Genomic DNA, 13,404 nt, shown 5'->3' on the forward strand with positions numbered 1-13,404 from the left:
TTTCATTAAGTCCCTGATGTTCTTTCACAAATTAAATATAAATTGATACGAGTGGGTAGCAGTGTGTTGTTTACGAAACGATATGCATAAATGTTACATGGAGCAGTTAGTGTAAAATACATTTCCCAGCCGACTTTCGCCAATGACGTACCACCCATCACCGGAAGAGCCGTGCGTTTGCGCCGACTCTCCTAGCCAGCTAGCTAACGAAGCGATCGGGCCGCCGTACAAACCATAATAAGACAAGATGGCAGGGTTGCCCCGGAGGATTATTAAGGTTAGTACAAATTGCTCACTGTATTTGGAATGTAGACTTGTCAGCGTCGTTAGCCTATTATTGAAGAATGGCATATAAAACAGGAACAGCACGTGCGAACCTGTGTAAGCACTTGCGTCAAGCTAGCCCTGCCTTGTGGTCTCTTAACTGGGAGCTAACACTTCCGTTTGGAAAGACACAGGTTGGATGAAAATCCACCCTCTTCTGCTAAATATGGCGCTCAAACAGAATGCATGTTAAGTCTGACATAGCTGCACATCTATAGAACATTATAACCTGTCTGCAATAGACTGCCAAGCCATCAAAAGTGAGCGCTGCCTGTCCTCAAGACAGACTTGACAGTGAATATGCGCACGCTAACGCAGGGAAGGTGGCACCTCTCCAAACCAGTGGGATCTGCTTGAATGTGTTAATTGTATCAGTTGGGAAAAACAGCTATAACAAGTCCCTGTTGTTCTAGACTATTATACAACATACTTCAGTAAAGGGCATTTTGATCAAGTACCGGTAATACTAGGCAGTTAGCAGGCTAACAAACTCTAGCCCTCCTCTGTGACTTCAGGCTAGAATATGGCAGGTGTGGCTAGCCTGCCACCGCCATAGCCTTTCTACCTATAGCCGTCCCACAGGCTATTCGCCCCATTATACAAAATTTGGCCGCAGTTCAATGGATTTGCATTAGGGGCGCTGTTCAGACAGAGCAGATTGGGGTTCCCCAATTGGGCTGGGGCTAATCGCCCACAATAAGTCCTCCCTAGCAGCTGAAACCTGGACATATTACGGTCGTCTCTGACTGCAAATTAAACATTAAAATTTAAAACACAGTAACATAGGAGTTATATCCGTCTAGTTTCTTACAGCTTCGACATTTGTGAGTCAGTCTTCACTAGCTTCTAGCTAAGGAAATGACGACATCCAATTGGTGAATGGGGAACTAAACCGGATGCTAACGTCGGCGAGACGTAGCCTAGCCACAAGCTAACTGACAAACGTGAGGCCAACAACTCGGCCGATCGTGATGTACGCCACAAATAGACCAATCGACCTCATATTTAGACACTACAATGTTGATTTCTGCCTTCGATTTTCATCAGTTAAGAAATCTAGCGTCGGATTAACACATTTTTAAGGTAGTAAAGCGAGTTGGCGCCATGTTTGTTTTCCAGAAACACCCGGGTAGAGAGCTCACGTGCAGCATTCTGGGTAATTGAGTTTCACATTATTCATGCACAAAATGCGTGTTTTTAAAAAAATGCAATGAGTTTAAAAAATCAAACCAAATGCCATTTGGAAGGGCAATTTACACTTCCTTTAGGAAAACTAAAATGAAAACCGGTGACCTTCCATATCGGACACATCAGTTGCGTCTATTGTGGAGCTTCATAGGACCCCCATTCATTCTGACGGCTCTCCTCTGCTTGAACATCGCCGCCCCGTGGACAGTACCACCCGGAAGAAGCTTCCAGTTTGGCCTCTCCTCTATAAATCCTCTCTGCCACCGCTGTGTGTAGGTAGTTGTTTTCCGCCCCGTCAGGCCCGCCGTTCAACCCTAGTCTGGGAAATGAATGAAACTCATTGATTGGGGTGATATAGCTGTAACTGCATGTTCAGACAATGAAACACATTTATTGGTTTGATTATACGCGATCATTTCTATGGTTTTGCGTAGCTATAATGGTAAAAACGCACAAGGCGCCTAGATTGGAATAGGTTTTTAAATATACAGCAGTCTGTGCGCGGTTCGGTGCGCCCTGCTCATCGTCTAACCACTGTCAGTTGCTGTGACGCATCTGGGTGTATTTGGTAGAAAAATATATTGACATAAAATATAATTAAGTAGTATGACGAGTGTTCTGGTAAAATATAGAAGGTATTCTAATTGTAGCGGGTTTGTGCCTGCGCTAGACATAAAATGTCTCGACTACTAGTTTTACGCAGCAGACATTACGTAAGCACACACAGAAGTTCTACTCAGGAAAATATTTACCGGTAGTACATTTGCTGACACGGGTTGTTTTCTGAATTATTATTAATAAATCCCCAGGAAATGCAGCGTTAAAGTAAATGTATGCAAGACACCCTGCGTTGCCTGTGAGTGACGTGATGCGAGGAAGGACCATTTGCTTCCCGCAGGTTTCCATAGGCTGCCTACCATACAGTAGAAAATTACTTTATGGAGTTAAACCATATTATGGGAAGGTCGTGAGAATATCTGCACAGGGATTTCAGTCGCAGCTCATTGCACAATCCCGCCACATTGCATCTAAAGCCTGATTTGAATCAGTCTGGATTCTGGAAAGCCTTGGGTGTTATTTTTTAAAAGTTTCTCTTTGGCGTGGGAAATTCTACCTGAATGAATAGAACATGAAATGCAAATGCTCATCCCAACCATTTCACCAAATACCTTGTCAAATTTTTGAGCTTCTAAATATTATTGAATAATAATTAGAAGCCACTGACCGTTGTGGCCTGGCCCAGGACAAAATAGCTGGAAAGGGCCCTCCCATCAAAACATACAATGTAATGAGGAACTAATTATGGGCCCCACCTCTGCCTGGGCCCGGTACAACAGACCGCTTTGCCTGCAATCGAGCCCAAGGGAAGTGTTCTCCACCAAAGAAACACACTTCAGGGTTAATTTAATCTTCTCAGAAGTTTGGTTGGGCAACTCACATTTCAGCCATGCACAATGTTGGTAAAACTACCTCACTTTGGTTTAGCTGGCCTGCAGCATGGACATTAAATAGCCTTTACCTGGGACTTGTGTTATTTTTCTTTGTCATGCAACAACTGCTGTGTATATTTAGAAATATAGGGTTTGGGAATGCTGTGTTCAATGTTTCATCTCAGATTATCAATATTGGACTAAATTACTATTCACTACAAAGATTGGAAGGAGCTGAATTTGACTTGATTCAAATTTCGGTATGTTATCAGCCACTGCCAGATGTACAAGTAGTTCCCATGTAATTTCCTATGCCTATTGCCAAGTGAAGGTAATTAAAGAAAATGAGCAGAGAAGTCTTACCTCTGTAAACCCCTCCTAGAACCTGGCAAAGAATGTTCTGGAAGCGCCTACTCTGGCCAACCTACTAATGGCTGCATTGGCGTTTTTGTGAAGTAGAGATTTTTTTTCTCAACCACATTTCTGAGCACAGAAACGCAAGGGGAGCAGAAAAAGGGTCAAGTGATATTCCTGAGGTAAATGATTTGGTAAACGACCTGTGGTGTTCTTACAATAATATCAATTATGGGTCATTTCACGTGAAATCAAGACACTTTTCAATAAAGCATGAGGCGCCTTATTGATGGTAAGGTAGAACCACAGGACGACATTTTCATGAATTTGGCTCACATAGTAAGATAGAAACAGACGAAGAATGTCTTAATTAAGAGGGTAGTACACTATACATTCATCACTGATGATGATGTCAGTCAATTTAATTAACACAATGTTGGTTCTGACATAGTTTGAAAGTTCATCTCTGGCTCTACAAATTACACAACCATTATGAAATTCAACAAGCCTCTGCTTATGAGGTCTGAGATATTAAATTAAATTATTTTGAAGTGAAGCGGGTACAAACGACTACTGGTTTCAGACAGACAACTGTTGGTGAGTGGTGTGCTTAAACCTAGTTTGAATACATTGAATCCAAGGTGTTTAACATTAAGTGTAAAAGGCCCCTATTGCACATAGCACTTCTACTTAGAGTTGCTAATTGGCTTTAACCCATTTAGTGCAGCTCCACAGTGCAGGTTGTCTATCACAGCATCTTATACCCTATGCTGCAAAAAATTCAGTGTTGCATTTTAGAACATTTTCTGAGTTTTCTGGTGCGATTGTGTTTCCCAAGGCTTTTCAACCAACCCTCTCAGTCTATTGTATGTACCCGAATATTGACGTCTCGACATCTGTGCAGGAAACGCAGCGTCTGCTGGCAGAGCCTGTACCGGGGATCAAAGCCGAGCCCGATGAAGGGAACGCTCGCTACTTCCACGTGGTCATTGCGGGGCCCCAGGACTCGCCCTTCGAGGGAGGCACCTTCAAACTTGAACTCTTTTTGCCCGAGGAGTACCCCATGGCGGCTCCCAAAGTGCGGTTCATGACCAAAATCTACCACCCCAACGTAGACAAGCTGGGAAGAATATGTCTAGACATTTTAAAAGGTAACGCTGATGGATTTTTTTTTTAAGCATACCGACACGGGCAGTTATGTTGCATGTCCAGATGTCTGTTGGTTCTCCTTCTATGTGTGTCATATTGAATCAGTTTATAAACCTGAAGTGCCATCATATGTGTCAAATCCCAAGCAACAGCCAGACCCAACCATATAGTCTCTGTTTAGTGTTTTCTGAATTTCTTTCTTAACCATTTTGTGCCCTGTCCCTACCATGCCACCATATAATACATCATTGCGTATAGTTTGTGCTGAGGCTACTTCGTTTGTTTGTTCCATCCTATTGGACTGCGATGCACACCTGACACCGTGTGCAAGTGCAACAAATAAGGCTTTTCTAAACATGACTTCCTTTCTACCTTTTCTACCTCCCGTCTGTAGATAAATGGTCCCCAGCCCTGCAGATCCGTACTGTGTTGCTGTCCATCCAGGCTTTGCTCAGTGCTCCCAACCCAGATGACCCACTCGCAAACGACGTGGCAGAGCAATGGAAGAGCAACGAAGCCCAAGCCATTGAAACAGGTGCGTTTATGGTGGTGGTTGTGGTTTTTAAGGAAATGTGTAATGGTGAACATTTGCAACATATTTTTCCTCCTAATTGATTGTGACCTAGCTCAAGTTCCCTAGTCTTTTGTTCTCTATCTAAAAGTGCAAATAACGAGTGATTTCTGCATTTGGATGCAGGGTTGCCAGATAAGGTGCTTTCTCAACCAATTGAGGTCTGTAGGATGTATGCGTTTTCTGTAGATGTATGGCCATAGAGATCAATAGAAGTAAGGTCAAATTGGGTGACATTTAGTGCTTCTAGGCAGTTTTTGAGCATTTATTGGGCTGGAAATCTGGCAACCCTGATTGGGTGTCATGTTGGAAGATGTAGTGGGAAAGCGTTTTTGGTTGAAATTCAGGCACACACAAAAAGTGTATGTGAAAGTGTGCATTACACATGTGCTAGGTACTGTTGGTGAAGCATGTGTGTTTGAAAATGTTAGATGGCTTGATGACATCAGTTTTTGGCAAAAGTGTGACGACCTCAACTCACATTTACTCCACCAGAGTTCATGTCCTGCCTTAACCTATTTCAGGTTTTGACCGATATCTGTCTGGGCACTGGTGTTTCCTTGTTTTCTGATCGGATTGTCCTAGTGTTGAGCAGTTGATCGGGCCACGTTCTTGACACTTAGTCGCAAGGTTTACCATAACTAATACAATTTGTGTAAAAAAGTTATCTATTTGAGTGATGTTTTGAGACATGAATATCTTTGTTACAGACTTGGCTATTACTCATGAACCCTTTCCCCCTCTTCTCTGTCCCACAGCTCGAACATGGACCAGGCTGTATGCAGGAAACAACATTGAAGTCTAATAAAAGAAGAAAAAAAGAACACCCTGAAAAAGAAGATTTGGAACGTGAGTGAAAAGCCGCTCTGGTTCTGCCAAGATCCTACTCCTTCGTTCATCGTTTGCATTTAAAGGACACTGTTTCAGACAAAATTGTAAAAAATAAAAACCACACACACACATAAAGTACAGAATATATTCAGAGAGAAAAATTACAACCACAACTTCTTAACAGACTACTGCAAGACCTTTTGGTTATTTCAAGAGGTTGATAGGGAGGCACTGGTTCCTCATCCCACTCTCACGGCACCCGCCAAGGCTTTATTATGTACTGCTTGCCACACACACACACACACACACACACACACACACACACACACACACACACACACACACGGTTGTTTTCTCTGTATCTCTCTGTGGACACGGCCCACCATAGGTCATCCCCAAAGCCTTGCTGTAATGCACGCAACCAACAACTGTGTGGCGGATTCCAAACTATCAAACTTTAGCATTATCATCCGGCATCCCGATCAAATAACTTGAATCACCAGGGGGGGGCGATTATGGGAGCAGTCATTTGGGGGTGTCGCTGCTACATTTGAGAGAATGAATAAAAAGAAAGAAGGAAAAAAGTTTGACCACTCTCTTAAATTAATGGCTGCTAGCGAACCGGACAGACTTGACTTCTGCTCATCACAAAATGGCTGATATTTGTCTGTAGCGCTTAACCCTTCAAGCTGCTCAGCCTGTTTAGGTGTTTGGAACCACGTTTGCATAACTGGCAGCGTAGGTTAAAAACCCAGGGGGTGGGAACACTCAAATTTGTTGCCTTTTTTGGCTCATGGTTGACAACTACGGGTGGGAGAAAGGGTACACTGTTGAAAAAGTGAAGCATGGAACCAACTTTTTAAAAAAAATTAAGTTAACATGCTGTCAGGATTTTTTGATGTTGCCGTAACTTAACGATATCAACTGTTCTTAGCGTACATGACATTGTGAAGTTAAATGAAAGCAAAGAAATATCCATGCAGCCACTAGCCTTAATTTGTTTGGTTAGGTTTAAAGCTGCATTTTTTTACAGTGTGGGGTTGGGTGGGATGTTGCCGATGATGTACTTTTTTCCCTTTTTGTTTTAATGTTTTTCCCCCTACCCTCTCCCTCTCTGTGAAGCCTTGGTTTCATTTATCCGCATGCAGTTTAACCAGCGTAGACTTTCCAGCTAACAGACAATGCTGTGTGCACATGGGAATGTTGAGAATGATGCTTGTCCTGTTTTTTTTTCTTCTTTTGTTTTCTTTTTTTAAATAATTATTGTCCTTTTTATTGGGGATGAGAAAAAAGTTGACATCAAACTCTCTTGTGTGTGTTGGGGGAGTGTAGCACACGAAAACACTAGCATGTCAGTTACATGCTGATATCCTCATAGACTTGTGTGGCTTCTGTACGGCTTTGTCTGGGAAAAGAATGAACTGTAAATGTTATGTTTTAGTAAAATATTTTTTTGTTATGCTATATGGTTTTGTGGTCTTTCTTCAAGTCTTTTAGTCTTAATGATAATGCCCATTATCTGATGTGGAATGTGGAGGGTGAGTTTGGTTTTCACATCTCTCTGACAATAACTTTTGGTTTCAGTTCAGTGACAAACTTAAGACGTCCCCAGCATTAGAACAGCAAGTTGAGCAACGGTATAAGGCCAGATACATTTTTCCAGCAGGTGACTATGGGTGGCTCTCAATATCCTTCCTCCAGTCATCCCCCACCTTCCAGCCTTGCGCCTCTGTGATATCTCCCTACCTAGAACAGTGTTTCTCAAACTTTTTCAGACCAAGGACCATTTTGTACCAGCTTCTTTTCTGGGATCACCTGCCAACTGATTGACATGCTCTTTCATGCTACAAGTACAGTATAAGGCGCTGCAGATGCGGACAGATGCGGCCCTTGCTCATTATGAAAGAACACCTATAGATATGTTTAGCCTTCTAATAATGTTACAAGTATAGTCTATGCCAGATTGTCTTGGAAAAGCTGATTACAAGCTGATCAAACACACCCTCGCTCATTCCTTGATGAACACATGAGTGCGATTAAGGCTCTGGGATCATGCACAAGGTGCGACAGTGGATGTGTTGGACGGAGATGGGGTCACTGTGTAGGGTCATAGGGAAAGTGCTGTGCCTCTGTCAAAAGTTGGAACATTTGAAAACTCTTTTACGGAGCCGAGGCATTCAGCGCAGCGTGCACAGAGAAGCGATTCAGTGCGACACCCAATATTTACTAGCTAACTAGCAACGCAACACGTCACGTGTGACCAAGCGCCTACCTTAGTCACAGGCATAGGCATTAGAAGTTGTTTACTTCGACTGTGCTGCCGGTAAATGCCAGTAAAGAGGACTTAACAGTTTAAGGTCATTTGATTCCTGCACTTTATTATGTAATTTATGTTTGCAACTATTTTGAAATGTTATTGCTTTTTCTGTACAGGCCAAAAGCGTTATGTGACACCTCCTCAACCCTTTCCACCGTTACAGCTCCAGTAAATGTGCACGTGTTGAAGTAACACTAAGCCAGTTTGTCTAACACTATGGGAGTTGTATTTAACAGACACTGAAACATTTACTGTATGCCAGTCAAGAGGGGCTGCCCTGGTTTAAGATTGCGTGCAGTGCACTGAGTCACAAGATCCATAGGCTGCCAATGAATTGGTTGCACCAAGGGGGCGTGTCAGTGGCCTATGGTAGGGTGGAGGCAGTGGTCTATGCCGCCCGTGTGCTTCCTGGCTGAGTTGTTTACACACACTGTTTGGAGTCATGGATTTTGTTCAGGCCCTTAAGAGGTGCTTTTGTATGTCCTGACTTCTTATTCAATCAGAGTTGGTTTAAGAGGTTTTACCTCTTCATTTCCACCCTATCAGATTGTAGTTATCAGCATACCTTCCTACATGAGACCTATTTTATTCAAAAATGGTATGTGATCATACATTTTCTTTAATGGGTGAATGATGTCCGCTTACAGAACTGACGTCTGCCGACTGCTTTTCTGTAGACAATTTATGTTTTACCTAGATTCAGTCTATTCAATTTTGGTTTGAAGGTGCACTGTACTATTTTAAGTAGTTCATTTCCAGAATGAATTCTGCCCATTCACAAATGTTATCTTTTTAACAAATACTTACCACGACCATCAAATGCTAAGTATTCGTTATGACTGGGAACATTGCACTTTTCATTCATGAATCTTCTCCATGGTCCGCCATTTTGAATGTCCAGGAAGACATTTTTAGCTGCACAATTTACTGTACTTTTTTTGTACTAGCAAATATTGGTTTATTGTTTAGTACATATTTATGAACATATCAAATTTGGCAAGAGGCAGCACAGTTTCAATGAGCAGCATAGTTGCAATGCCTATTCTGGCCACCATCCTACACAGTGAAACTTTAAACTTCAACAATTGGGGGTTTTCCAGTGGCATAGATTAGTGATAAGCCTGTCTAAGATAACGCAGTGTAAGCTGTAAGCCCCCTAAAATCGGAGCCCGGCAGCTTATGTTTTGAGGGGAAAAAGGAGCCTTGGCCTCTGCTATTAAGAAACTTACCACTTGTTTTGGAATTAACTTTTTTCCAGGTTGGTTAATAGCTCACATTCTTGCAATACCCTCTGCCTTTGTTTGTTTGTGTGCATGTGTTCCCAGAAGAACTGCTTCTCAGCAGTGCAGTGACTCAGGGATTCCGCCTGCTACCACCACACACACCCCCAATGCCACAGAATGGTGCCCACTGTGCTGCAACTCCTCTGGTCTCCATGAGAGGGAGGTAGAGGAACTTAAAAGAGCCCTGTCGAAAAGAAAAAAAAACTATGGCCATATGATTACTTGTCTGTCTATTTGCATGTTTAGCTGTCAGCAGAGTTCCATGTGTCACTGTTGTTTTAGGTGCGGAGTGGAGATTGAGGTGTGTAAAACAGTATTTGTTCAGTCCGTGTTCTGGAAGTATCACCAACGTGCTTCAGGAGTTTAAAAATAGGAGGACAGACGTCACCCATCTCCCATCAATCAGCCAAATGATGCTACCCATAGGAATGACTATATAATCTTACATAAATCATCTATTAATATCTTGGACTTTGACATGGATATTAAGTTGAAAGGTGCACTGTGTGTAATATTTTTAGTACTTTATTTCCAGAATTCATGCTGCTCATTAAATAACAAATGTTAGCCTTATCATGAACACCTGTCACCACCATTAAGTTCTAAGTATTCGACTGGGAGACTTGCACTTTTCTACATGAAAAGGGGATCTTCTCCATTGTCTGCCATTTTGAACTTCCATAAATAGGCATTTCTAGCTGCAAAACGTACTGTACTTTGGTCATACTAGTAAATATTAGTTGATTATTTTATAAATATTCATGAAAAGATCAAATTTGGCAGTAGACAGCGCCGTTTGAACGAGCAGCATAGTTGCAATACCTACTCTGGCCACCATCTTACACATTTCACCTTTAAGGATGTGGTTTGTGTAAGGATTACTGATCTGGTAAAAGATCTAGAGCAAGATTTAATGTTATTTTTATTTTTTATTTTTTTTAAAGTCTAGTACTAAACAGCTTTCCCACAACATAATAGTGAATACTGCTCTATGTTTTGGGGTGTGACACAAAAAAAAACATGCAAGTATGTTGCAAACTTTTTTTTGTTATGTCATCTTATGTCAAGCACTATTATCTAGCTTGTAGGGAGTAGGCCTATTAGCCTTGGGTGGGTCATGGGCGATTGCATCCCATCCCAACCCTGTAAGGTTTTCACACAGTTGGACTCCATCATACAGGCTGTTACCATATTATGACCCTGGCTGTCTCTGCCTCTCTTGCATGTTTTATATGGCTGAGTGAGTCACCTTTGTCAACAGCGTGTGTCCAGGACTGCTCCAAACTCAACTACTCATTAACTACCAGGATGGAAGAGGCGCTGAAGAGGGAGAGAGAGAGAGAGAGAGAGAGAGAGAGAGAGACAAGGAAAGGAGCAGCCTCTGCAATAAACACTGGGTGCGGAAAATAGATGAACTAATTCTGTAATTTATGTGTTTTTTACCAGCCTCCCACACATGCATGGGTTGTGGGCTACAAGTGTTTCTCTAGTCATTGAGATATTCCCATCAAAATTCATTATGAACCGGCAGTTATTAATGAAATGGGGGCGTTGGAGAGATCCTCCTGTTGACTATGGAGCTGAGGTGAGGTGAGGGAGAGAGGAGGTGGCAGGCTGGCCAGGCCCGGCTTAAGGTGGTATTGGGCCACTAGGTTATAGGTTACTGTAGGCCCAGCAGAGGACAAATTCCGCAATAAAACTAGGTATACAACGTCATAATTCTGAGCCAGGAATAGGTATATTAACAAGATTAAAAACTCAAGCTCAACAGTTTACTAATTCTTCAACTCCGCATCTTGTCAAAATTCCTTTGTCCAATCGGGGGCCCCCTGACAGGTTGGGGCCCCTATGGGCTGCAGCCATATCTAGCCCGTGTGTTAATGCAGCCCTGAGGCTGCCAACCAGGAGGGAGTAAGAGGAGGGTTGGGCACTACCGTTAGACACACCAGCAGCATGACGGTGTTATGGTTAAGGGTCATAACACACACGAGGAGTGCTGGTAACCATCGCACAACCCATACGACCTTTGCCATTATGTAACAACCGAGAAGAGAAACATTATGAGGCGTGTGTGAACTCTAGTCTGAATTCTCTGAATGTCGGAATGTCTTGGATCTGAATGCTTGAAATAGTGATGAATGATTCTATGCATTTGCTGAACTTTGTCCCAGTGAAGGTGAAATTCAGAACTGGAAAAGGAAACACGTAGGTACAATATAATGAGAGCAACATACATTTATACACACTGACATTTTTGAGTTTGACTCTTACCTACCATAGATTGTCCAACAAAAAATGATAAAGAGGGTGGTCAGCAAAAAAAAAGTTTTTCTTTGCAGGTGCAGCTATCATTTTTAGACTGTTGAAAAGCACAACACTGCTACAAGTACACTGTCTAGTCGGACTCTAAAATTCAACTGACCGAAACGTCAGTCTTTCAAAAGTTTCACCCTGACTGTCAAAATGGTTTGACCTTAATTGTAGCAGTGTTGCATTTTCCCACATACACAAATACAAATAACAATAATGGGTGTGTTTCACCGTAGCTGGGCTTTCGTAAAGAGTAAACAAGTCCTCCTATACGTCTGAGTTGTGAGTGTGAGTGGACAGTAACCTACTAATTCCTAAGAGGCTGACATGTTAACTAATACCATGGCAACGGATGTTAGTCAGTGCCTCATCATGTAATATCTCTCTTATCAGTGGAAACACCCTTGGGACTTTTGCCTTGTGTGTTTTCCCTTCAGACGGCAACCTGGAAAGAGTGTCCAGAATGTCTGTCTGTAAGAAGTGTAGGTCCCCCCCCCTGATTAAGGGCCAACAAAATATTTACATAAAATCACAGATTGATTTATTTTATTTCAGATATAAAAATGTTTTATCTTAAATATTTCTCCAGCTGATTAAAATTGCCTCACAAACACCTGTGTGACCCTCTGCACAAGACTGATTAAAAATACATAGGCTATAGTAGGCCCTACATATGAAACATGTACTTTTTACTGTACTTACATCCAGTGACACGTGTACCTTTTTTATGTCTGAGATACAAGAATTGAATTCGTTGTAAGGCATATAAACTACAGTTATACATGGGTTCTCAGTTTTTATCAACATAATGTTATGAGGAGGGGCAAGACACTGGCAGACAACCACGTGAGCTAATTTTTCGACCGGCAGCGGTTTCCAACAATCAGAGGTTGAGTTGTGCGCAGCTAGGTTCGCGCAGTCAGGTTATAAACAACATTTAGAACCCGTGTATATTAGTAAATACAGTATATCACGAAAGTGAGTACACCCCTCACAGTTTTTGCAGATTTGTGAGTATATCCTTTCATAGGAAAGCATTACAGAAATTTCACTTTGACACAATGATTAGTCTTCAGATCACCCGACATGGTTCCAGTGATCCATATCCTTGGTCTGTTCATCTCTCTTGAGACCAAGATAAACAAATTTGCTTTAGATAGTGTCAAGCATGTGTGGTGGTAAACAAGTGAGTTTTACAAAAATGTGTATCCTATCAATAGCCAAGCATGGTAGTGGGACTGACATGGTTTGGGGATGCATGAATGCTGTCAACATTGGCAATCTGAAATACACCTAAAAGAAACATGCATGTCAACATGCACTGTGACTACTGAAGCAGATCATGATATTCTCCATAAGATTGCATTCAAATCTCACACCAATCTATTTAAGCCAGGTGCACACTCAAAATGTAAAAGTTCAATGCAAAGAAAGGTTGAAACACACTGATGACCTCCCTTTTAATTCGATACAATTCGAGCCAACACGGCCCATTCTCTACCAGAATTTAATCTGGGGTGTACTCACTTTTGTGGGTACATGTTCAAACATTAATGGCTGTATTTTGTTTTTTTCTGAGTGAACAAGAAATTTAAGTGGTTAAATATGTTGTTAAAAGGTTCCTACTCATTGTGTCAAAGTGAAATT

At 42.0% G+C, this 13,404-nt stretch overlaps 1 protein-coding gene across 1 annotated transcript; it reads left to right on the top strand.

Moving 5' to 3' along the window:
• Positions 1-146: 146 nt before the first annotated feature.
• ube2nb (ubiquitin-conjugating enzyme E2Nb) lies at positions 147-7,311 on the top strand. The gene is made up of 4 exons (XM_063216873.1): positions 147-277; positions 4,201-4,447; positions 4,840-4,980; positions 5,775-7,311. The coding sequence occupies exons 1-4, from the start codon at positions 248-250 to the stop codon at positions 5,819-5,821; spliced, it is 465 nt and encodes a 154-aa protein (XP_063072943.1). The 5' UTR covers positions 147-247; the 3' UTR covers positions 5,822-7,311.
• Positions 7,312-13,404: the final 6,093 nt, after the last annotated feature.

Source organism: Engraulis encrasicolus, chromosome 15 (genome assembly GCF_034702125.1).
Source record: "Engraulis encrasicolus isolate BLACKSEA-1 chromosome 15, IST_EnEncr_1.0, whole genome shotgun sequence".
Taxonomy (NCBI): domain Eukaryota; kingdom Metazoa; phylum Chordata; class Actinopteri; order Clupeiformes; family Engraulidae; genus Engraulis; species Engraulis encrasicolus.

What these genes read in the sequence shown, in the direction of transcription:
- ube2nb (XM_063216873.1), top strand. Translation starts at nt 248, where the DNA reads ATGGCAGGGTTGCCCCGGAGGATTATTAAG. An exon ending in TGCCCCGGAGGATTATTAAG is followed by an intron (nt 278 to 4,200) that starts GTTAGTACAAAT and finishes ACATCTGTGCAG; the next exon opens with GAAACGCAGCGTCTGCTGGC. An exon ending in ATGTCTAGACATTTTAAAAG is followed by an intron (nt 4,448 to 4,839) that starts GTAACGCTGATG and finishes TCCCGTCTGTAG; the next exon opens with ATAAATGGTCCCCAGCCCTG.